General features: G+C 42.5%; 1 protein-coding gene across 1 annotated transcript in view; it reads right to left on the bottom strand.

The window, feature by feature from the left end:
* TRPC5 (transient receptor potential cation channel subfamily C member 5) overlaps nt 1-26459 on the bottom strand; it is a 173262-nt gene that overhangs the window by 13393 nt on the left and 133410 nt on the right. Inside the window, exons 7-9 of the mRNA XM_072817756.1 lie at nt 25428-25623; nt 742-945; nt 471-512 (exon numbers count right to left, since the gene is read on the bottom strand). Of these exons, the coding sequence (XP_072673857.1) occupies nt 471-512; nt 742-945; nt 25428-25623 (442 nt within the window). The remainder of the gene's footprint in view (nt 1-470; nt 513-741; nt 946-25427; nt 25624-26459) is intronic.

The raw sequence follows: 26459 nt of genomic DNA, 5'->3' as shown, positions 1-26459 counted from the left end.
GAGTAAAGGGAGGGGCAGAGAGAGAGAGGGAGAGAGAGAATCCCAAGCAAGCTTGTCCTGAGTGCAGAATGCAGCACGGGGCTCGATCCCACGCCCCTGAAATCATGACCTAAGCCAAAATCAAGAGTCGGAAGCCCAACCAACTGAGCCACCCAGGCACCTTGGGATGGTCTCTTTTTTACTTAGCTTCCTGGGAATGGCATGCACGTGGTCACTCTGCTTTGTATTAGTAACGACGATGATGATAGATAACACTTAATGACCCAGAACACATGCACACACATGCACATGCACACACAATCATTTATACATGCTCACCACTTGATTGTCTCAACAACCCCGTGAGTTGTGTTTTATCACCCCCGTTTCACAGATGAAGAAACCGAGGCTCAGTGAGGTTAAATGACTTGTTCAAGGTCACACCAACTGACCAAGAACTGTTTTTGTTTAGTCTCTGGGTCGAGCTTTACCTGATAATGTTGATTCTGTATCAGGCTGTCAGCGTGGCGTTCCTGTAATTAAAAAAGGACAGAAAGCTCCCATCAGTGGTCTCCCAGCAACTCATCCACTGGAATATATTTCTAAATATTAGGACTAGAGAATAACACAGGAGCTAAACTCCTGTGATTGGAGTGATTTTATGCTGTTTAATGTAGGGACTGTCTGGAAGGGTGGGGTAGGGATAGGGGAGATAGAAAACAGTTTTGTTTAAAAAAGAAATGTAATTTTAAAAAGCCTTACTGTGAAGCTTCTCAAGTTATGCCTTCTCCGTCTACCATCAGGATCTCTTTTGGGGCAGAAGGTATTGTTGAACCAGTTACCAAGGTATAGAAATGACTTGGGACTGGGGATGATGTTGAAAGGAGGTGGCAAGGTGCCGCCTTCATCAAAGTAACTCATCCAGAGCTTCGTCCTTGCAAACTTCCACTCAATATCAGCATGATCCTGTGAAAGAGAGATGTTCAAGAATTTGGAATGGAAAACTTGCAAAATGCACACATGACTTGTTCTAAAAGTTCATCTTGCTTCTATAGAGGGCAATCTGTCAGTTGGTATGAAAATTCAAATTATACATTTCCCAGGACCCGGTAATCCTACTTTTAGAGATTTAGCTTATCATTATACTTGCAAAAAGGTGTGTGCATAGGGTCATTCACTGTAGCACCATAGCTTGTCATAGCAAAACAACTGGCAACGACCTAAATATCCAACAGTGGGAGACTCTTTAAATAAATGATGTTCTGTCCACAAAATGGCTTGCAATATAGCTATTGCAAATATAGTAGGTCTATTACCATTTTTATATCTGGAACATTTATATGTATATATGCACTTATCCATATATCTAAGAGCTCCAAGACCTGGAAGTGCAAAAAGCAGCATAAAACATCTATTGTGTACAATGATGGCATTTATGCAACTGAAGAACCCTTTATATTACATGCTTACATGTTCTAGACAGGTACATACCAAACTGTCAACAGTGGTTATTTTTAAGGAGTGGAATTGGTTGGGGAAGGATTTTTTTAAAAAGATTTATTTATTTTTTATTTCATAGAGAAAGAGAGTGTGTGGGTGGTGAGAGGGAAAGGACCTCCTAAGCCGACTCCCAGTGGATCATGGAGCCCGATGGGGCCTCCATCCCAGGACCCATGAAATCACGACCTGAGCCAAAACCGAGAGCTGGACGCTCAAATAACAAGCCACCCAGGCATAGTGAGGCTTTTTTTTTTTTCTAATTTTGCGTCGTCGAGGTATGATTTCCATAGAGTAAAATGGACCCATTGGAGGTGTTCTATGAGTTTTGACAAGTGTATATACCTGTGTAACCACCATCGTAATCAAGATACACACAGACACACAGACACACACACACACACACACACACACCTTTTTAGGAGTTTTGAGATCTGGATGGACTGCTGTAACCACCACAGTCAGGATACACAACAATCCCACCACCTTCCCCAAATTCCCTTGTAATCAATCTCTCCCCAACTCCTAGCCCCTGGCAACCACTGCTCCAATCCCCAATGCTTTAGTTTGCCTCTTCCAAGATACTAGATAAATGGAATCATACAGTAAATAACCTTTAAAAAAAAGATTTTATCTATTCATTTGGCAGAGAGAGAGAGAAAGAGAGGGAACAAGCAGGAGGAGCGGCAGGCAGGAAAGGAAGAAGTTGCCTCCCCGCTGAGCAGAGAGACCAATGCGGGACTCGATCTCAGGACTCCAGGATCATTACCTGAGCCAAAGGCAGACGCTTCACTGACTGAACCACCCTGGCACCCCCATAGATAACCTTTTTGAAACTGGCTTTGAGATTCATCTACCTCCCATTTTAGTGCTGAGTGATTTTCCGTTATATGGATGAAGTTTGTTCATTCACTTCTTGAAGAACATTTGGGTTGTTTCTAGTTTTTGCAATTGTGACTAAAGCTGCTCTGAATGTACATGTACAAGTTTTTTGTTGAACCTAAGTTTAACCTCTCTAGCTTAATTAGCTAGGGTGGTATTGCAATCACATGGTAATTGTACGTTTAACTTTATAATGAACTGCCAAACTGTCTTCCTGAGTCGCTGTGCAGTTTTTCAAATTCCCACTGCTTGCCCTGTAACTTCCTTAGCACTTACCAGGTTTTTATTTTTATTTTTTTTTATCAAGTTTTTAGTTCCACTTTGTTAACAGAAAGGATTATAGTAGTTTCAGATTCACGATATAGTGATTTGGCACTTCCCTACATCACCAAGTGCCATTTGTCATGTTTTTTTTTTTAATTTTTAGTTATTTATGATAGGCACACAGTGAGAGAGAGAGAGACAGAGACACAGGCAGAGGGAGAAGCAGGCTCCATGCACCGGGAGCCCGACGTGGGATTCGATCCCGGGTCTCCAGGATCGCGCCCTGGGCCAAAGGCAGGCGCCAAACCGCTGCGCCACCCAGGGATCCCCCATTTGTCATGATTTTAAAGTTTAGCCATTCTAACAGATAAGTAGTTGGTGCTCATTATGATTTTAAGATGCATTTCCCAACTAGCTAATATTGTTGAGCATCTTTTCATATGCCCAATATCTATATATCCTCTGTGGTGAAGTGTCTATTCAGATCCTTTGCCCAGAACTCATTCTGTTCAAAACACATTTTTATTGTGTTGTTTTCTTGCAAGTGTATTTTGATAGTTTTTTTACTATACAGGCGTACCTCAGAGATATAGCAGTCTCAGTTCCAGACCATCACAATAAAACAAATCTCACAATAAATAAAGCAAGTCAAATGAATTTTTCGTTTTGTAGTGCATATAAAAATTATGTTCATACTATACTGTCATCTGTTAAGTGTGCAATAGCATCATATTCAAAAAACAATGTGCATACTTTAATTAGAAAGTACTTTAAAGATTTATTTATTTTAGAAGGAGAGAGAGTGTGTAGGGCGGGGGGGCAGAGGGAGAAGGAGAGAGAAAAAATTCTTAAGCAGACTCTCCGTTGAGCATGGAGCCTGATGTGGGGCTTGATCCCAGGATACTGAGATCATGACCTGAGCCGAAACCAAGAGTCGTAGGCTTAACTGACCAAGCCACCCAGACTCCCCAATTGAAAGTACTTTATTGCTAAAAAATGGTAACCTGAGCTTTCAGCGAGTCAGAGACTGAAATAGATCACCATAACAAATATAATAATAATGAATATGTTTGAAACATTCCAAGAATTTCCAACATGTGAGACAGAGACAAAAAGTGAGCAAATGCTGTTGGAAAAACGGTGCCAATGGACTTGCTTGATGCAGGGTTGCCGCAGATCTTCAATTTGTAAAAAAAACACCGTATCTGCAAAGCACAATAAAATGAGGTATGCTTATATTCTGGATACAAGCTCTTTGTCAGGAATGTGACTTGCAAAAGTTTTTTGCCCATCTGCATCTTGTCTTTTCATACATTCAGTGGTGTCTTCCATAGCGCAATGTATTAATTTCAGTGAAGTGAAATTTATCATTTGGTCTGAGGATCTTAGTCTCTTGCTGGCTATTGGCTGAAGACCTTCCTCAGTTCCTTGCCACATGGGCTTCTCCATAGGACAGCTCATAACATGGCAGCAGGCTTCATTCAGTGGTAGTGAATGACAAGAGCCATGGTCTTCATGTAACCTAATCTCTGAAGTGACATCACTTCTGCCATATTCTATTTGTTAGAATTGAGTCCCTAGCTCATAGTCAAGGGGAAAAGATTGTATAAGGGTTCACATGCCAGAAACTGGGGATCAGTGGGGGCCATCTCAGAGGCTTCTTACCACAGTATTACTTTCCAGAAATTGAGAAAATGAATGACTATAATCTTGAGTAACAAATCTTTTTCTAAGTCGTGTGGTTTATGATTCTTTGCTGTTGATAAAATATAAAGCGAACCTAACCAAGCTGTCAGATAATAGATTATTAAAATATTATTTCATGAAAAATCGTTACGTGGCTTTTTGGCATGTAACTCAGAGTTAAAAAAAACTGAGTGACAATGGCATAATAAAACTGTCCATTCAGATGTACTTATTAATATGAAAAGGTTTCTTAGCACTTACTTTTATAAAAATAGAAAAATATAGTTGATGCTGAATTGTGTTCCTGAATATTACTTAATATTCTATGGCTATAATAACTGAATTTATTGAAAATGAATTTCTTAAATATGTGAATAAGGTGTGAAATGAAAAACCCTATTCACATATTTAAGAAATTCATTTCCAATAAAAATGTATTTTTATGTCTTAGTTATTTACCAAAATTTGTTTTGTTTTTGTGTATTTTTGAGCTGTTTTGTACTGCTAGCTGTGGAAGCATAACTAAAGTCAAAGGAAATGTTTTAACGTTTATTACCTTCTGGCCACAGGAAATAAAAAATTAAAATTTAATTTATATTTTTGTTATGAAGAACTATTATAGGGTGAACAAAGTAATAAAATACTTAAAGCAAAAATTGTACAACATTAGGATAAAATTCTGTGGGGATATGAATAGAAATAAGAATTTAAGAAGGAAAGGAATGATGTAAACTTTGTGCCCTTAAAGATTTTAGCCATTTAATTTTTAAATACATGTTTATGAGTCACAAATCACTATGGTATTCAGAGTTCATTGGATACATTTAAATGAGTGATCAGGTAGTTTTATTTCAAATGTCAAAATTTACCACATTCCAGAAATTATATCACTTGCAATGGTTTAAACTTATGACATATCTAGATTTCAACCTGAAAATGTATAAAAGGATATATATTTTTCCCTCCAAATTCATTAGAGAGTATGCTTGAAAAACACTTGAATTGCCCCTGATGAGACCCAGAACTAAGACAGTTTCAGTATATAAATTGTACACACATGCACATATATGTGCACAATTATTGGTATAGTAACTATCACTGCCTTGCAATCTTGCCTTGAGAGACAATGGTGCTGTAGGCAAACTGGCATGCAGTGGAGGACCGAGGTTCTTTCCACTGCATTTCTGAGCCCATAACACCAGAAACAAACCTTGAATTTTTCGTTTTACCCTTTGATGGCCCCAAATAGCCCATCTTTCATCCACGGATGTTTCCGTAGTTCCTGAAATGAAGTGACTATTCAATAAGTATTTCTTAAGATGAACTGAGTCACATTTTCAAACTTGCCTAGATAACCTGGTATCTGGAAATGCTCTTTTCTTTTTCTTAATTCCTGTGTGAGTTAAGGTTTTTGTGCTTTAAACTCTAGGAAGTTATTACCTTTAAAAATTTTTTTTTTAATTTTTAATTTTTATTTTTTTAACTTTTTTAAAGTAGTCTAAAATTCTGAGGGGAAAAATGTATTTAATCTCAAAAAAGAATAGAGTTGTACGGTGGGCCAAGTTATAAGCCATAGATATCTTTTTGAGCTCAGGAGTCTTTCTGGTGTCCCTTATTGTCCCTATCCCATTCAGGTAGAAGATATGATTTTGGCTAAGCATTTTGCAATCAGCTCAAGTACCCCCATTACTACCATTCCACGCCCCTAAGACTCAGGTGAGCTCAGGTTGGGAATTACTATGTACTAATTTAGCAGAGAAGTTATTGCAAATTACTCTTATTTATTTATTTATTTATTTATTTATTTATTTATTTATGTGAGACACAGAGAAAGAGGCAAAGACAGAGGCAGAGGGAGAAGCAGGCTCCATGCAGGGAGCCCAATGCCGGACTTGATTCTGGGACTCTGGGATCACGCCTTAGGCAAAAGGCAGACGCTCAACTGCTGAGCCACCCAGGCGTCCCCAAGTTACTCTCTTAATAGTCCTTTTCCATTCATTTATCATGTATCAATTCATGGTCCACTTAGCCTCCATTTTTTGATTCCTATGTTGAGCAATGAACTACTACATTACAGGTACTCTGCTAGGTGCTGGGTTTAGAGAGATGACTGCACAGTAGTGGTGGCAGGAGTATCACACAGAACATGATTAGTATACAGAATTAACACCTGAGTCCTGAAGATCTGGAAATAATAGACCACCTGGCAGGATTAAACAGTGTGAGCTGTAAAGTGATTAGTAAGTATTTACTCATACATTCACTCATTCATCAATATATATAGACACTAGGTATTAGGACTGTAGCAGTGAGCAACTGGTCAAAAAGATGATTTGGCATGTAGAAATCTGTCTTATTTTCAATCTGTCAATTTCAAGGCGCTAATTTGAATTGCAAAATGATAGATGTGGCTTTTGTAGTTGTATTTGTCTACAGCTTCCTTGAATGTATGATGCCCAAAAGGTTTTTATACAACTGCACGAGGCTAGCCTTTCACCTTTCGTGATGGACAAATAAGACACTATTTCTTTGCTTATTTTCAGTGTTGGGTTCTCATACTCTCTGCCCTACCCTTTCTGCTCAACTATTACATCCTCCACGATCAGCCGCTGTTAGAACCCTACCAAATGGGTTCTTTTGTGTAAGATACACTTATACAACCAGAGACTGTGGTTTTCCTCTTCCACACTTTCCAAAATATTCAGGACTTTGGTGCTACCATAAGTTGCTCTTCATGACACATAGATTTACATATGTGTTCTATGTCATGTGTGCCGTGCATTGCCTTTGAGATAGTCAGGTCCTGTAGAGCAGACCAGGCCTCTATTTTACATTATCTCCATTCACTATCCCAGTGTGACTGTAGAACATACCCTCACATGTTGCTGACTGGCTCAGATTCTGAACACATGGCCACAGCTAGGTCAAATGAACACATCTGTTCAATTTCACATTTCTCAACAAATCCAAGCTCAAGGTTATTTTCCTTGCAATCAAACCACACGGCCCATTTCTTACCAGCTATTGACAAATTTTTGTGCACTCTCTTAGATCTCCTGCCAGCAACCATCTTGCTGTAGCAAATTGGAAAGCTTTATAACATAATGCTAAGGGAGAGTGGCAGGCATAGACATAGCAAAGCAGAGCTAATAATAACCGTTAAGGAGAAAAGCTACTCTCAAGAAATCTTGGGCCTAATGGCAGGCTGGGGGGAGGGTGATTTTGAGTAAGGGGATATTTTGGCATTTTTCACATTAACGAGTAGCTGCTAACTTCATCTGGGCAAAGGACCCACTCTGTTTTCCCTATAAGGGGAAAGCAACACAAATTGCTGTGGGTACACACACTCCAAACTGAGGCGAGAGAATTCACTTCCCTGGCATTTCAAGGGAAGCCTACCTCCCTTGGAGCACTTCCTTCTCCGTTAGAATTCAGGGCACACTTCTCAAAGGTTGGTGTGCATATGGGGCATTTGTTAAAAATGCAGATTTCTGGACCTTGCCCAATGTTATACGTTGCATTGTGGTTTTGCCTCAAAGCTAAAAATGCCATTTTGAAACGATGTAAGCATTTAAAATATATCATAGTTTTCTCCATTTTTGTTTGAATTCAGTTAAAAAATATACAGGAATCTTCAGAATATGGAAGTAGTCCAGATCTCTTGGAAGCCCTGAGGTAGAGCAAGTCCCCTCAGTGAGTATCACCATTCTCGGGACACCTGGGTGGCTCAGCGGTTGAGCGTCTGCCTTTGGCTCAGGGCGTGATCCTGGAGACCGAGGATCGAGTTCTGCATCAGGCTCTCTGCATGAAGCCTGCTTCTCTCTCTGTCTCTGTCTCTGTCTCTCTCTCTCTCTCTCTGTCTCTCTCATGAATAAATAAAATCTTAAAAAAAAAAGAGTATCGCCATTCTCTTCCTGTGCCCTCACCTCCAGTTTATTACGCATGTAATGGTCTAGAGGGAGGCCGGTTCCCTGTCACTAAGGGATCAGCAGTCCTCCTCTCTTCCCCAAGGTGGCCAGGTGGTTAGAATGTCCTGTTCCCATCACTCTGGAGCCTGCTGAGAGTGACTCTGATGCTGGTGATGCTGGTGTATCAACTTTACAGCCTTTGCACCGTAGTTCTGACACCTCCTCAATAGTCCAATTAGCCCTTCTCAGACTGCAAGAGCCCCTTCACTGGGTGTTTACAAACAGGTCCTTCTCCCTATGGAACATATGCAGTTGTCTAGTGGGTGGCCATTTTGTCTTCCCGCACCCCCTCCCCAGGCATGAAACACCTGCGCATCCCTGTCCATGATTATGTTGCTAAGTGGTTGCTCTGACCACTTGGGGGCTTGGTTGTGTCACTGTTTTACTGGTTACCCAGCTTCCAGCCCTAGAACAACTTCAGCACGCAGAGGTGGGGGTTGGGGGAGAACTTTCCAGAAAGAAGTAACACTATGAAAAGTGAGGCAGCATAGAGCGGTTGAGCGTAACTATTGAAGTTAATTGAACTTCTTGGGATTTGTCAACATCAGTGGTTCTCAAGTTTCAGTGAATATTAGACATGGCTGGGGGGGGCTTGCCAAAATGCAGATTCCTGGACCCCACTTCAGACCCACAAACACTGATGATGCTGTGGGGATGGGAGGTCTGAAAATCTACATTGTTTAATAAGCCTCTTTGGCTGATATTGATGCAGGTGTTTGTTGACGACACTTTTGGAAACATTAATCCTGCGATTCTACCTGCTAGTTCAGGTGTATTCAGCAGCCCAAAGCAGCAGACCAGCAGCTTTGCCTCCTCCTTTGTCTATCCCTATCTTTCCATGGATAACCCCTCCACCCCAGCCCAGCTTCCATCCCTCTCTAGATGGGACAGTGGGAAATATAGTTGTACACCCCCAAAGATAATGTCATGAGGCCACCCAGCAACATGAACAAAGCTGGCTTATCAGGCTACTATGGAAGGAGTACAGTGTGCAGGAAGGAGAGGCAAGGCAGCTCCATAGCCTTTCTTAATGTGTGCACAATACAGTCAACGAGCTGAAAGGTGCCCGGGAGGATATTTGATGGTCCTTGAGGCTTGGTACTCTCTGAGTTTTCATTTTGGTGGCGTGGGGTTGGGGTGGGGCTGATAATGTTTAACATTGCAGAATTATTATTTTTTCTTTTGGTTTTATTGACATATAAATTGGCATATATTACCATATAAGTTTAAGGCATACAACACAATGATTTGACCTATGTATATTTACCACAATAAGTTTAATTAACATCCTCATACAGATACACAAAATATTCTTTCCTTGTGGTAAGAACTTGTACTATCTAGTCTTACCAATTTTCAATATATACTGTATATGTGTGTTTATATATATGTGTATGTGTATATATGTGTATATATATATATATATATATATATATTCGTATATATACCAATATATACTAGTAGTGTTAACTGTAGTTGTCATATTGGACATTACATTCCCAGTATTTATTTATCTTAGAACTGGAAGTGGATGCCTTTTGACCACCTTCCTCCAATTTTCCCTCCAGTGACCACAGATCTGATCTCTTTTTCTATGAGTTTTTTTTTGAGTTTTATTATTTTTTTATTTTTAAAGATTTTATTTATTTATTCATGAGAGACACAGAGAGAGAGAGAGAGAGGCAGAGACATAGGCAGAGGGAGAAGCAGGCTCCATGCAGGGAGCCCAATGTGGGACTCCATCCCAGGACTTCAGGATCACGCCCTGGGCTGAAGGCAGGTGCTAAACCACTGAGCCACCTGGGCTTCCCTTTGAGTTTTATTTTTTAAGATTGCACATAAATCTAAAAATTTAAAATTTGTAAAATAATTTAAAATATTTAAATATATTTCACTGAGGACAATGAAAATGGCAGGAAAAACAACAACAACAACAACAATAACAGCTGTAAATTGATTCGGTGCACTAGGTCCCTGAGACTGCAGAAGGATCTACTTTCCACCTTCTAAAATGGTCCTTTGAGGTCCTCACAAGCATCACTGGGTTTTATTTAGCTTCCATTTAGTAAATGGAACAGAAGCACACTTGTAAAAACAGTACAGGGTCCCAAACAATAGACTGTTATGTTTCTCTCTCTGATTTCAAGGGACATGGCAGGAAAAGTGGCAAACAAGTTTGTGAGAGCACTGTATCACTGGAAATCCCTCCTCGGTGATCCACCTCTGACCCACTCTGCTGCTTTCAAAGAAATCATCTACTATCTGAGGTTCACAATGACATTTGGGCAGCTTTAAGTTCCTAAATTCTTGTGAAATCAACCAGTGGGATTGCAGTCCCTTACTCTCTTGTCAGACAACCTCTGTTGTCATCTTGCCTGTTTCAGTGATCTTCCTCTTCTTCCTCCCTGTCCTACCCAAGGGTGGGGTGAGGGTGGGGCAGGGGAAGAAACAAGAGGGACACTCAGCATAACTGGATGCTGGAGATTAAAAATGTGGTTCTTTTCCAGTAGACACCTACCCCTCTCAGTTGTTATGTAAGAGAGGTGGGCCTCAGTGGAGTAGCACACAGCCTAGGTGAGTTTGTGGTTGTTGTTTTTTAAGTAGGATCCATGCTGGGCCTGAACTCACAACTATGAGATCAAGACCTGGGCTGAGATCACGAGGCAGATGCTCAGCTGACTAAGCCACCCAGGTGCCCCAGCATAGGTAAATTTTGCCTGAGGAACAGCACTGTACAAGCCTCTGGGTAATACATGAAATATGTAGATCATAGTTGAGACTTGGAAACAAGCTATGTTACTTCCTCTAGGCCTCCAGTTTATCACTGCAAAAATTGTTCTCGTGAAATCTCAGGTGGTCCTCAAAGCAAATAAGCTCTAATTGGACTCTCAGGTCCTACTGAGCTCAGTTGATGGAGCCAACATCCTGGACCCCCGATATCCTGACAAGGTGTGCTGGCCATCATGGCATGGAGACCCTCTTAGCACTTTCTAGAGCCACTGTCTTCTCTATGTAAGTGCTTTCTTGCCAGTTTCAAACACGAGGGGCCAGAAAATAAAATGCCAAGTGTTTCACCTTTAGCTTGCTCCTGGGAAAAAGACATCAGACAGCCAGACTTCATTTGTCTAGAGCTTTACGCTTTTCCAGGCACTTTGACATTTTCTCTTTTGATTCTCAGACCCACCCTGTGCAGTTGGCAGTACACTTGTTGTGATGTTGTATGTGGTGAATGGGGTCTGGAGGGAGAAATTACTTCTTGAGGGTCACGCATATAGTTAGTGGCAAAGCAGATCTAGAAACTGCGTCCTCTGACCTTGCCTCCACTCAGATCTGCCACTTACTTTTTTCACTTACTATCTCTGGGGATCATGCTCAGACAAGATTCAGTCAGATAATGTCTGGAAACATCTGTAACATCCTGCCACACCCAATCCCCATCTGAAGCTCTGAGTAACCTGACCTTCTTGTGTCCTCATTCCCTGCTCCTTACTCTCCTGATAGCCTTCCTGAGCCTTGGGTTTGGGCCCACCAGTACCCAGGGGGCTCCTTAGGCCCCCTTTCACATCCCCAATTAAATTGGCAGTTAAAGGCTTTACTTCTCCAAGAGTCTCCATAGAATGACTCAAGATATAATGATCAGGGTAAAAGAGGAGGGATTTGGGGAAAATTTTTTTCTGTTTATGTTTTAATTATATTTTTTACTAGTCAGGGAAATAGAGCTGGCTTATTCTCATTTGTCCATTCTCAGCTCAAATCTCACATCCTCGGAGAGACTTGCCTTGAAGAACCGATTTAGAGTAGGCTTCTTCGGTATTCTACCTCACAGCACTCTGCTGTGTTCTCTTGCACCCGTAATCACAACTCACTTTAATGGACTTCTCCCTAGTTACTTATTCTTAGGCTCCTCATTAGAAGGAAAGCCCATTGAGGTTAGAGACGTTTGTCTTATTTGCTATTGCAGCCCTAGAGACTAGCACAGATTGGGTGGACAACAGATTCTTTGTTTTAAAGAGTGAGAGAGTGAGCAGTGGGAGGGGCAGAGGGAGAGGGAAAGAATCTCAAGCAGACACTACACCCAGCATGGAGTCTGATCTGGGGCTCGATCTCATGACCCTGAGATCGTGACCTGAGCTGAAACCAAGAGTCAGCCACTTAAACCGACTGAGCCACCCATGTACCCTACAACAGATTTTTGTACAAAGAATTCATTGTAGGCCAAAGGCAGATATATCAGTGAAGGGACCATCAGTAATATTTTTCAAGCATATCATCTTATTTGATCTTTACCACAGCCTACTGAGGTAGATTGTTTTACTATTTACTTATAAATAAGGCTCACCAATGTGAAGAAACATGTCTAGGAACATACAGCTAGAAACTGGCGGAGCACAATTCCAGCCTGGGTTGGGTTGATGCTAGGACCCAAGCTCTTGTTTAAGATTTTATTTATTTATTTATTTATTTATTTATTTATTTATTTATTTGAGAGAGAGAGAGAGAGTCCCTGGGTGGCTCAACGGTTTAGTGCCTGCCTTCAGCTCAAGACATGATCCTGGAGCCCCGGGATCGAGTCCCACATTGGGCTCCCATGGAGCCTTCTTCTCCCTCTGCCTGTGTCTCTGCCTCTCTCTCTCTCACTGTGTCTCTCATGAATAAAAAAAAACCAAAATCTTTAAAAAAGAGAGAGAGAGAGAGCACAAGCGATGGGCGGGGTGGGGAGGGAGAAGCAGACTCCCTGCCAAGAGGGGAGCCCAACCGTGTATGGCTTGATCCCAGGACCCTGGGATCATGACCTGAGCTGAAGGCCGCCGCTTAACCCACTGAGCCACCCAGGCTCCCCAGGATCCAAGCTCTTAACCACTAAGGTGCTACACTGTACTGTCTCTTTGGGAATTGCACAGGGTGGGACTTCATAATAAGCAGCAGGTTTATTCCTGTGTGTCAGAAAGGTACCTGTGAAAAGTACAGAGACAGAGCATGCTGCTCAGGCTCCAAGATTTTGAAAACAGATCCCACTACACACTTGGCCAGGCCTCTGCCAACACAGGTTTCCTTTCCACTTGTTTCCTTCAGCTTTTTGTGCTTCAGAAGAGACCTTTTGCAGGGCTCTGGCATTCAGCCGTGTAGGTCGTACACTGCACAATTCTGGTGGCACCATTCACAGCAGATGTGGTGATCCTGCAGCTGACTGAACTGTCTGTCACCATTTCTGGGGGTCTCCAGAAATGTAAAGTGAGCCCTTCAGCCAAGGAGACACAGATTGTTCTGCCTACCTGTATCTTTCATGTGGGGAGGATGAGGACCTTTTCCCTTCAGAGGACAGAAGCAATGAGATGGTGGTGCAAGCTGTGGTTTGCAGAGCTCCCCCTGCAGTTTTCAAAAATAACCAAGACCAAGCCAGTCAGGGCCTGCCATTTCTGAGCCCGGGGCCGAAGAAAGAGATGAGCCTGATCCCGTGGGCATGGGAAAATCTACTTGTCTGTCCCGATTGGCCTCACTTAGCAGGGCTTTACTTTTAACTCTCTAGGCCACATTTCTTCTTTTTTTTTTAAAGATGTTATTTATTTATTTAAGAGAGAGTATGAGTGGTGTAGGAAGGAGCAGAGGGAGAAATAGCTGAAGCCAGACTTGGGGCTTGATCAGAGCTCACATTTCGTTTCTAAACCTCAGCTGCTCAGAAATCAAAGATCATTTGCACCACTTCGCTTTCCAGTCAACTGACCCCTGGTGCCCAGAACAATAATAATGGGAACCAGTAGAAGCCACAAAGAACTCCATGGCCCAACAACGACTTTTGGACCGTGGGCATTTGACTTGTCCACAAATATGATTTGTAGCCTATGAAAAGGACATTCAGAGACCAGTCCAGAAGGAGGCCAGGTCTTCCACAAGGAACGGTTCTTCCCGAGTCTCAGATCTGAAATCATTTGAAATACAAACACAGGGCACCTGGGTGGCAGGGCACCTGCCTTTGGCTTGGGTCATGATCCCAGGGTCCTGGGATCACACACTGTGTCGGAATCCCTGCTCAGCGGGGAGCCTGCTTCTCCCTCTCCCTGCTGCTCTCCCTGCTTGTGCTCCCTCTCCCTCTCTCCCCCAAACAAATCAATAAAATCTCTTTAAAAAATGAAATACAAACACAGTCATTTTTATGAACACAGATTGTCCATTGATAGTTGTGATTTTATAGAGTGGCTGAAGGCACCTTTGGCTTGGTGACTGTTGCCACAGACCTGATCCTGTGCAAAGTCATGATGATGGTGACATTGTTCTTCTGTGCCTCTAATCCCTTTTCCTTGTTATTGTCTCCTCCCCAGTCCTCTGGGGAAGGTACAGTTCCCTCATGGTCTTTCTCACTTGCTTGGCCCTGTATGCACACCTGATCTCAGGAAGGGACCGGACTCATTTACCCTGAGACAGTGGCCTCCTAACAGCTTAAAACAGATTCTCATGCTGAGGACAGGTCTTAAGGTGAGGGATTTCTGGAGGAGTGGGAGGATGTTTGTGAACCCTCTGAGATTTTTCTGCCAAGTTGGATCATGTATGCTTATCTGTGCATTTTTCCTGTCCATGGTCAACAGATGATCAAAGCAGTCCATGACCCTGAAAAGGTTAGGGCAGTCTTCAAGTAAAAAATGAAATGCAAATTGTGACATGTAAAAATGCTCCATGAGTCTACGTAGACCAGTGAGAGCAGGGGTCTGTCCTATTCATCTGCCACCTATTGTATCCCCAGTGACAAGAACATAGTGTAGTATGTTGCAGTCTCTCAATAAATATTTGTTAAATGTATTCGTCTATTTAATTTATCCTTCCTTTATTTATCTCTTGATTTATCATATCTCGTCCAAGGGATATTTATTGTCAAATGAATGGGTGAAGTAGTAAACGCCACCACCCAGCAGGTAAACAAAAGGATGCTTTGGGCATTAAGCTCTTCCTGTCACGTCTTGTTTTGTTTGAGTCACTCGGGATAGAGTCACCATGACAACTAGTGATGTTCTTGATGAACATCCAGGACAGGAGATTCTGGGATGCAGAGGAACAGTGCAGCCATCTGCCCTATTGATTGCCTTTTGGCCCAGCGAGACGGGGTGGGGCGGGGGAAGGAAAGCCATTTCCCTTCATTGTCTTCTTCCGGTCCCCCTTGCATCTTTGTCAGTGACCAAAATCATTACCAGGTCACAGCAGGCATTAGAGGCTCCTGCTGCTGTTGGAAGCACAGACTGCCGCTCAACAGAGACCTGCCAAAGGACGCCCTCAGCATTTTGAGGTGGAGAGCTCTCATTCTCAGCAGCTGCGGCTCTCAGGACCACTGGCTGACAAAATCATGAATGGGCCTTGATGCCAAGGGCTCGAGAAATCCAGTTCTGTGTTAGACCAGCAGGGGGCAGGCCTGGCCCAAGCAAGAGGCAGAGGTCGAGGTCTGAAAAGTCTGCCTTTGGCTCCCCCTGCAGTGTTAGCAGAGGATATGCTCCTCTCTCGAAACTTCCCTGAACCTGGAGGGTGGATAGGTAGTCCACTTGCTTGTGGGAATATACTTTCAAGAGAGGCTTTTGGCCTGCAGGAGCCCTCTGGGAAGGACAACATGAGAAGTCCTAAGGCAGGATGTGTAAGTTGAATGAGGAATTCTTGTCAAGCCAGTGAGCTTGCCAGCATTGAACTTTTTACCCTCTGTGGGTGTGATGATCTCAGGTGGATTGTGTGATTGTTCATTGAGGAGGCTGGCAGTATTCAGGGCAGAGCTGAGAAGAAACTGGAAGTTTGAAGTGCTCACAGGCACAATGAAGGAGAAAAAGAGCCAGTGTGTGTGTGTGTGTGTGTGTGTGTGTGTGTGTGTGTGTGTGTTAGGGGTGGGGGGCAGAGAATCTCAGCTGAGGTAAATGGAAGGCCTGTAGTCTCTAGAACCAAGGAAAAGACCCTTAGAGGATATCCCTCTGGCTAGAAGTCAGGAGACCGTCAGTAAACCGAGTGGAAAGAAAACGCTGAGTGATTCCAATGTTGGGGGAGGGGAGGGGAAGTGAGGGGGTAGGGTGTGTTCATTTGAGTCTTGCAGGGGTTGGAATGCAGGCAGGAAAGGTGATTACTTTGGGTTACACACACCTGCCAGTGCCATTATTAAGAGTGTGCCCTTGGAAAAGTCACTTTGAGCTCTGTGCCTCAGTTTCCTCACCTATAAAATTGAATTTATAATAGTACCTGCCTCATAAAGTTGTAAAAATTTAATGAGAAAATATGTAGGAAGAGTGCTTTGTATAGTGTCTGGAATATAATAAATGCTCAATAAATGGTAGTTATCATTGATAGCAGTTATGATGATAATAAATTGAAAACAGATGAGTGCCTGTTTATAACATTAATAAAGACTGTTTATGTTAGATATTCATTGCATGCTTATTAGTCAGGCAAGGCAGTTAGCCCAGGGTACTGTGCTAAACAAGGGAGACAGCAGTATGAAGGCTCAGAATGGAGATATGAAAAGGCCACAAGAGCAGACCCCCATCTTTTAAAATTATTATTCTAAAGGCAGGCTCTGAACTTTGGGTTTTTTTTTTAAGATTGTATTTATTTATTCATGAGACACACACACACACACAGAGGCAGAGATATAGGCAGAGGGAGAAGCAGGCTCCCTGGGGGGAGCTTGATACAGGACTCCATCCCAGGACCCCAGATCACACCCTGAGTCAAAGGCAGATGCTCAATCACTGAGCCACCCAGGTGCTCCAGGCTCTGAACTTTGTCATCCAGCTCCTAGAGATATGATTTGCCTACGTGCTTCTTTTTCATTGCTGGGGCATACTCCCTGTTGGCGCAGGGAGGACATTATTCCCATTTGAGGATACTTTCATGAGATATCAAAGAATAGAAGGCAGAAAAGAATGAGACCAGCTCCTACACCCTGATTGCCTTCGATCAACACCAGACCGATCCTTACTGGCATACTACTTCCCTCCCAGAAATGAGATCTGAAAGCTATCCCCACTTTTCTGTTTATTCTGATTTGACCTTGAGGTCTCAGCCCTGTCTGCCTGTCCTAAATCAACCCCACCAATAACTTAATCAGAGAGGTACCGAGAGATGGGGTATAGCCAGACAAATGGAAATCTCTCTAGGTCTTTCAAGCAGAAAATTTCAAAAAGGGATTAGGATGTCAATGATGGAAAAGCTAAGGAGCCAAACGGGACAGTGAGACAACTCAGAGAGTTGTCAATTCAGCAACAACAGGAAGCTGCTCTTCTCCCTAGAGTTCGAGGGACAACTGGGAGGTGGTGAGTGGTGTTACCAGGGCGCAGAGACTGGGGCTATCTGGTGGGACCTAGAGCCAAGATGGGGATGCCTTGCAAAAATTAGGTCCAAGGAGGCTTGGGATGCCTGTGGTAGCTGGAGGTGAGTCCCATGGGAAATACAGCTGCTGCTTGGAAGTACCACAAAAAAAGGGGGCTTGGGGTGCAGAAGAAATATATGAGCTTCTTCTTTCTTCTTATCTTTGGGTTGGTCAAACCTACCCAGAAGCCAAAGGGCGGCAGATGGTGGGGAAAATAGTTCCCTTGATACAGAGCAGAGTAGGAAATGGACAGAGGATGGATCAGAGTCAGCAGATAAAAGCCTAATTATCATCCTTATTGTACAGAGAAGTCATATGAGGCAGAAAGAGGTCAAGTTGCCCCAAAGAACACTAAATGGCAGTCCAGATCTCAAATCCAGGCAGTCTGACTTCTACGCCCATTCTCTCTATAATCACTATTATTATCTATTGTGATAATACTATTGCTATTTTACTCATGTCTGACTTCTCCCTCTGAACTAGACTTTAAGCCCCCTAAACCCATTAACTGTGTCTTTACCTTCATATCACTTACAGCACCAAGCCCTCGTGTATTTCTCAGAACCTACCAGGAAATGTAGGTTGTTCACTGATAGGGGATTACTAGCAGGTTTGCATAGGTCCCACGTTACCCAAAGTGGAGGCACTATTAAAATGTCCTCTGTGGTTCTGAATGTTTGCTTTCTTGTTAGTGAGATGTAGTAATCCCAGATGGGATTCCAGGGAGTGGTTTGGCAGTAGGGAAAAGCACAAGCTACAATGAGAAAAATTAATATCTAGATTGCTTGAGGGTATCCCAAAGGAAAGAGACAGTTATTAAAATTTGAAATGGCTCTGCTCCAATATCATAACATTTCTATAGGTTGAATCAAGACGCTCCTTCACCTGGAAAGAGGCTCTACTCTTCCTTAGACTTATAGCTTCCATAGTTCAGATTGCTTTAGGGGACTGAAAGCTGGCAAGGTTTATGTTTTCTTCTGTTTTCTGATGAAGCCATTCTTGAGAGGTAAAAGAGGGATACAGGTGTGTTGATAAAGTGTTTGAGGTTCCTATGCTAATGGAACCTTTAGTTATTGGAACTGGTAGGACAAGGAGATTGGTGGTTCAGAATTGTGATGTAGCTAGGGAAGGAGAAAAGGTGTGCTGGGGACTTAGCAGTGAAAGTGCAGTCCAGGTGCTTCCTGGTCTCAAGGTCTGTGTGATAGGGTAGCAGTTCAAGAATGCTGGGGTCAGACTACCTCAATTCAAATCCCGGATCTACCACTCTTTAGCATATGATATTATCCATATCCTGGGGATAATACAGTATTATAATATAGTGCACTATCCTTATTTTTCTCCTACCTCTCTGGTTGTTCTTAATCTCCTTGGGCGATCTGTCCTGTCTTTCCAACCTCTATGCATTAGAATGCCTCACTTTTGGACCTCTTCTCTTTTGTATCCATACTCACTCCCTTAGTGATCTCACCAAATCCCATGGCTTTCAATACCATGCACATGCTAGTGACTCCCAAATCTCTGTCTGCAGCTTGGACCTCTCTGCTAGACCTGTAGACCACTGCCTACCTGACATCTCCATTCAGATGTCTAACAGGCATTTCCAACTCCGTATGTCTAAAACTTAATTCTGGATCTCTGTCCTCCATGTTAAGCCTCCTCCTTTACCACACTTCTGCCTCACAGTAAGGGAACACTCCACCCTGCCAGTTACTCAGGCCCAGAGTCTTGGTGTCATCCTGGACTCCTCTCTTTTGCTCGTACTCCACATCTGATCCATCAGAATTGGATGTAGCTTTGAAATATACCTAGAATCTGACCATTTTTCATCGTGCCCATCATGACCACGCTATTCTAAGCCACGATCAGCTCTTATTTTTGGTTAATGCAATGATCTCATAACTGGTCTTGGCTGGTGCAACAATTCTGTCTTTTCTCAATCAGCATACTCTTTTTTTTAAAAAAGATTTTATTTCTTTATTTGAGACAGAGAGAGCACGAACAGGGGGAGGGACAGAAGGAGAGGAAGAAGCAGGCTCCCTGTTGAGCAAGGAGCCCAACATGGGACTCGATTCCCAGAACCCTGGGATCAGGACCTGAGCCAAAGGCAGATACCCAGGTGCCCCTCAATCAGCATATTCTTATTAAAGTGCAAGTCAGATCATGTACCTCCAAGACCCTCGCATGGCTCCCAATTTCACTCAGAGTAGAGACCAAAGTCTTTACAAAGGTCTCTCAGGCCTGACACAACCTCTTATTGACCCTCATTACCTTTCTGACATCATCTCCTACTTCTCTCTGATTTGTGTACTCCACTCCACTCACAGTGGCCTTCCTGAGGCTGAAATCAGAGTGTCGGTGTGGCTTAGCTCTTATCTAGAGGATCTGGAGAAGAATATGCTTCCAAGTTCATTTATGTTGTTGATGGAATTCATTTCCTCGTGGTTGTAGGACTGAGGTCCCCACTTCCTTACAGGCTGTCAGCTGGGGGCTGTGCTCATTTCCTAGAGACCACCTGAATTTCTTACCACATGCTTCCCTCCATCATCAAGCAATGGCACAGCAAATCCACCTCATGCTTTGAATCTCTGACTTCTTTTGTTACCAGCTGAAGAAAATTCTACTTTTAAAGGACTGGCATGATTAGATTAGGCCTATCTGGATAATCTCCCTGATTAGTGACCTTAATTACGTAAGTAAAACTCTCCTGCCATGTATGCAACATAATCACAATTGTGCCATCTCATCATCTTCACGGTCCTGACGATTAGGGCAGGAAATCTTAGGGGAGCATTTTAGTGTTCTGCCTACCACGATGACTATGACATTCAGACTGTTTAAGAAACCGACCCATCAGAGTGTATGCCAGCGACAGCACTGGAACAGAGGCATGGAAAATACCTGCTATTCCAGGCATCAACTTTCACCTGCTGGATTGTGAAGTCATCCATGGGCATCCCAGAGGGAACAGCTGGAGTGGCAGCTATTTACCAACTGGTATGGAGATATTTCAATTTCAGTCTTCACAACTAGGTGCCATACCAGTGTTTAGCAGTTGGTTATCTGCCTGGCTAGTGGGTTACAAATCATAGTGTGGTGTGTGAGTTGTTGACTTCTCTGTGCTTTGGAAATCTGAGATTGTCTCTGAGTGATTGGGTGTGGGCAGGAAGACCACTTGCCCCCCTTGGAACTCCTGGGTATGCAGTGGCCCCTTCCAGCCTTGTTTACTGTCTTTGCAGTGCTGGGATTGTTTTGATGAATGTCTTCATGGGCATAACTGTCTTTTGCAGTTGGAGAGTTCATCCATTATCTGAGCCTCCAAATGCTGCCACCCCAAGGGAGATAATCAATTCTATGTATTTGGGCTCTCCCCAAGTCTTGCAGCAGATGTGGCTCAGTGAGGCAAGTGCTATTTACTTAATCTCAACTTTATAGTGAACACTCCTCAGAAGCCAGAGAAGCTGAGGGTTCTTAGTAACTTGCCAAACGAGGCTATATCACACAGATCATTAGAAGTTTCATGTTTTGTGAGGATCAGTCTCAGGCAAAAGAGATGCCCCTTGTAGGTGAGTTGGAGGTAGGAATAGGGCCTAAGGTAAGTGGGTTTTTGTGGAGCTGGTCTGTCCCTCCCACCTACTGTTTTCATAAAGGTGAATTTGATTAAAATGGTATCAAGGGCAGCTTCACTTGATGGAACTAGACATACATATGAGGAACAGCAGCAACAAGGTGGATGTGTTGGAAGAAGTGTCACAGAGAGAAATAAGCAGCTTGGGAGAGATAGAAGGATAAAGGAAGAAGAGTAAATCAATGCTAATCACAAACAATATTAATATAAAATATGGCCAGCTTCACTAGATGATGCTGGCTGGGACCACAGAGCACAGGCCTGGAGTGATCCTTGCTTCCCCATATCTTAAAACTGACTATCTGTGACTGCAGTGGTGCTTCCTCTGGCACAGAAATATGAATTTCTCGAGAGCCACATATCTACTCCACCAGCAGCTCTGCATCCTGCACAGAGCATCGAGAAAGAGGTTGACCCTTCAAGGGATCCTATTACCTGCTGTTCCTGAGCTCTGTCCTAGAATATACACTTAAACACATCCCCAGTAAAGCTTGTCAACAACTGAGTCTCCACTTAGACTGAGTCAGCCTGTTGTTACCTTTTGAAGTAGGAGAGATTTGTCTTCAGTGGCTTCCCTTGCTATAGCATTTCCTCCTGATATATCAGGGCCTTCTAAAAACTGCATTGACTACTGAAGTGGAGATGTTGCAAGTGGAATAAAATCTAATTGCTGGTTTTTACTGTTTTTAATCCAGATATTATTGGAATCAGATTGCCCAATATCAGGATCTCACTGGATCCAGTTCCAAATGATAAAGACACATTACCAGAAGATCCCAAAGTAGGAGATGGCATTCAGAGTGGTTGGCCATGAGTCCATAGGTATGGGATGGTGTAGACCCTATTCAGGCCATATTCCAGCAAACCCTCACCTCTCCACCCCCAAGCTTTTTCTTCAAGCTAAGGTGTTTTCTTCGGGTACAACAGTAGGTGGCATTAAAACACAACTTGCTACCAGTGGGTGGTGACAAGAGAGCAGGAGTTGACTATTTCCACCCTTCCTAGCAAAATGTCACTGAGCTCAGTGGGAGACACCACAGCCCTGTATTAGGTGACAAGAAAATCTATTTCTTTTCCACTGCCATTAGGGGCAATCAGCTGCAAGACACCCAGGGAGAAAATGACAAGTGCCTCGGCATGAATATTGCCATCTTTGGCAGGGTAAGGAAATGCTAGGCATAGGAGTGGAAAAATAACCCCCTGGGATTTTAGGCCTGTCCCCTTTATACAGACAGACTTGTAGTAAGCATAGATCATTCCAGAGTTCTTGGTCTGGTTGGGTTTGAACTATTAAGAGAGAGAGAAAAGTATAAAATTGAATGATATTCCATTTCAAAAGCAGCAGATGGACAGCATTTCAGAGCTAGAAGGGGCCTTGTGAGCTTGGCCTCTTCATCTAGACACCCAGACTCACAGGATGTCAGAGCTGACAGGGATTTTAAAGATCACTGTATCAGACATACAAATGGCCAACAGGTGCATGAAAAATTGCTCAGCATAGGTAATCATGAGGGAAATGGAAGTCAAAACCAGCATGAGCTATCATGTCACAGCTGTTAGAATGGCTATTATCAAAAAGATAAGAGGTAGCAATTGTAGTGCAAATGTGAAGAAAAGGAAGCTAAGGTGCACTATTGGTGAGAATGGAAATTGGTGCAGCTGCTATGGAAAACAGTATGGAGGGTCCTCAAAACAATTAAAAATAGAAGTGCCATGAAGGATGCTTCAGCAATCCTACTTTTGGGTGTATATCCAAAGAAGATGCAACTACTATCTTGAAAAAAATATCTGCACTCCCATGCCCACTGTGGCATTGTTCAGAATAGACCAGACATAGAAACAACCTAACTGTCCCTTGACAGACAAATGGATAAAGAAAATATGGTATATATATGGACAACAGAATATTATTCAGCCATGAGAAAGAAGGTTTTCCTGGATGGATGAAAATGGAGGGTATTATGCTAAGACAAATAAGTCGGGCAGAAGAAGACCAATATTGGCTGATCTCAGTTACATGTGGAATCAAAAAGGCAAACTCAGAGAGACAGAGAGTAGAATGGTAGCTGCCACGAGCTCAGAGTTGGGGGAAATGGGGAATGTTGGTCAAAGGGTACAAATTTACAGTTAGAAGTTGAGTAAGTTCTAGGAACATAAGGCCCAGCATGGTGACTCTAGTTAACAGTGTTAACAGTGTTATAGCATATACTTGAAAGTTGCTATCTTAAATGTTCTGACCAAAAAAAAAAGGTCATTTATGTGAGGTGATGGATGTGTTAACTAACCTTATTATGATAAACATTTTGCAATATATATGTGTATCAAATCATCACATTGTACACCTTAAGCTTATTGAATGCTATATGTCAATTATATCTCAATAAAGACCATTTTAACCCTCTTACTTTTTGGAAGAAAATCAAGCCAACAAAGGGAAAGTAAGTTACTCAAGATCACAGTTATAAATGACAGGACTAGAACTAGAGTCCCTAATATATTTTTTCACTATATGTCCCCCCGGAGGCACCTAAGACCTAACCCATCCTAATGGATATTTTTACGTTCTAATTTCTTTAAACTGTCCAGTGAGAGAAATTCTACAAACCTACCTAGGGGAATATATTTCATTGCTATCTATGGTTAGGAAATTTTTCCAAATAGAAAGCTCAAAAGCCTCCTGCTGCAACATAAACCCATTCCGCTTTGGTCCTCGTCCTTAATCGAAATGGATCACAGATGGTCACTATCACCAGTAATATTTATGAAATATGGACAATATGTGGGTATATATATATGTATGTAAAAATATGTGTGTATATTTATGTATATATTTATATGTATGTACGTATGTATGTATGTATTTATTCATGAGAAACTCAGAGAGAGAGAGGGGGGGGGGCAGAGACAGATACAGGCAAAGGGAGAAGCAGGATCCCCCCAGGGAGCTGATGTGGACTCGATCCCAGACCCCGGGATCACGTCCTGAGCCAAAGGCAGATAGATGCTCAACCATTGAGCCACTCAGGCGTCCCAGTATACTTATATTCATATAACCAATAACTTAAGCTGTTTTTCTGTAAGCTAAATGATTCCTCAGTGGTAGATCAAATCTGAGAAATAGCATCTATGAAGGAAGACAAGAGTCGGGTCTTTTCATCTGTCTTCTGTGTTATATCAAAAACTTACAGCAACAGATAGACCCATGGAAGTGATCTAGCATCTTATTATGAACTAAACATCCAAATCCACTGATACCCAACTAAACAGGAACTCAGATAGAGTTCAGATAGTCAAAACTCCTAATACTCCATTTTAAAATATGATAGGTAGGTCATAAGAAAATAAGCTAAGAGTAGATATTTATTTTGGCATCAAAAACCAGAGCAGGGCCTGGACCATTCTCATATCCTATACCTTTACCATTTCTCATTTATTGCTGATCCCAATTGTAGCATGATGGTCAAGAAAAGATTCAGTGATTGACTCTACTTAAGCATGTCTCACAATGGAGTGCAATTTCTCATATATCCTTTCTTTAAAAAAATTATTTATTTATTTATTTATTTATTTATTTATTTATTTATTTATGAGAGGCAGAGACATAGGCAGAGGGAAAAGCAGACTCATGCAGGGAGCCCGGTGTGGGACTCGATCCTGGAACTCCAGGATTACACCCTGAGCCGAAGGCAGACACTTAACCACTGAGCCACCCAGGTGTCCCTCATATATCCTTGATGAAAAAATAGTCACTCTCTGAAAAGTTGTCTTTGGCAATGGAATGCTCAGTTTTGTGAAGGACATGTTTGCAGTGAAGAAGGAGATAAGACCCTCCTTACCTAGAGAACCACTCAATCCACCCTGGAGATTAGTGGAGTGACACGTTATAGCCAAACTGTGCTCACACCTTCCGAATTCTTTCTAAGGCAAGAAAGTGGACTCACAGTTTTAAACATATTATTTAACAGGCTACCAGAAAGTCTTATTAACTAAAACCTCCTCTTCAAGATTACTGAGATTCAGTGGACTAAGAGTGCAAACCAAGTTGCCTTTGAAAGAAATAATTCACTCTAACAACTGGGAAAGCTAATGTAAAATACTCCATGCAAACACACTGCTTCATTGAGCTTCCAGTGGGCTCCAGGCCAATGTGACCACTCCTGAAGTCAAGTAATCACCCTTGTAAAGCAAAGCTACTCACGGCAATAAGCTGGTAGGAGTTGTTCATCATGGCAATCAGCATGTTCAGCAGCACTACTAGGGAGATGACATTGTATGTCCCAAACATGGTAGCTCCCACAAACTCTGTGAACTCGTGTCTGGCCTTCACATTGGTAACATAGAGATTTAAAAGGCCGAATACAGACCAGAAGAGTGACTGGAGGGTTTCAAAGAGCCTGAAAGAGGTCAACGAACAGGTTAGTTAGTTCTTTAGGAAAGGTAAGGAAAAGAGAAAATGTGAATGGATCTGCTTAAATAAGGGGCCTGTCAGATTTCCATCCCAACAGGGAGACTGGTGATGTCACATATTTTGGTCTCTTTCCCTACCCAGCCCAATCAAGTGGGTTAATTTGTTTGTTGCTGCTTCTGTATCTTAGGCTTTTCTCTTCCACCTGGAATACCTTCCTTCTCTTCTTTGTCTACAGAAAGCCTATACTTTTCTAAGACTTATTTGAAGGGCTCCTTCCTTTGCCAAACTTTCTCTTTCATCTTGAGACCATATGATTTATCACCTTTCTAATTACATAAAGGCAGTAAATGAGTAGTTAAGAATATGGTGCTTGGGTTAGATTGTTCTAGGTTAAGATCTCAACTCTGTCATTTGCTAGCTGAGTGAATGTGAACAAGTTACATTTCTGATACTTCTTTTGTGGTTCTGACAGGGCCCAGCATGGTGCTAAGCTCAGTGGGTGAGTTTAGGGATCCTTGAATTAACATGTTGTGTAGATTATTTTAAATGATATGTTAACTAACAATTACTGAGAACTTACCATATATAAACATGTTAATCACTTTTCCATACATGATCATTATTATTCTTGTAAAACCTTTATTGTTACAGCCGAGGAAGCAAAGATTCAGAGGTCACTCAGCTCTAAGTGCTGAGCCAGAATTCAAATACAATTCCAGGGCAACCCTGGTGGCGTAGCAGTTTAGCACCGCCTGCAGCCCGGGGTTTGATCCTGGGGACCCTGGATCGAGTCCCACATCAGGCTCCCTGCTTGCTTCTCCC

This window comes from Canis lupus, chromosome X (assembly GCF_048164855.1).
Source record: "Canis lupus baileyi chromosome X, mCanLup2.hap1, whole genome shotgun sequence".
NCBI classification, from domain to species: domain Eukaryota; kingdom Metazoa; phylum Chordata; class Mammalia; order Carnivora; family Canidae; genus Canis; species Canis lupus.
Note: the sequence above shows the minus strand (reverse complement) of the source record. Positions and strands in the feature narration are given on the sequence as shown.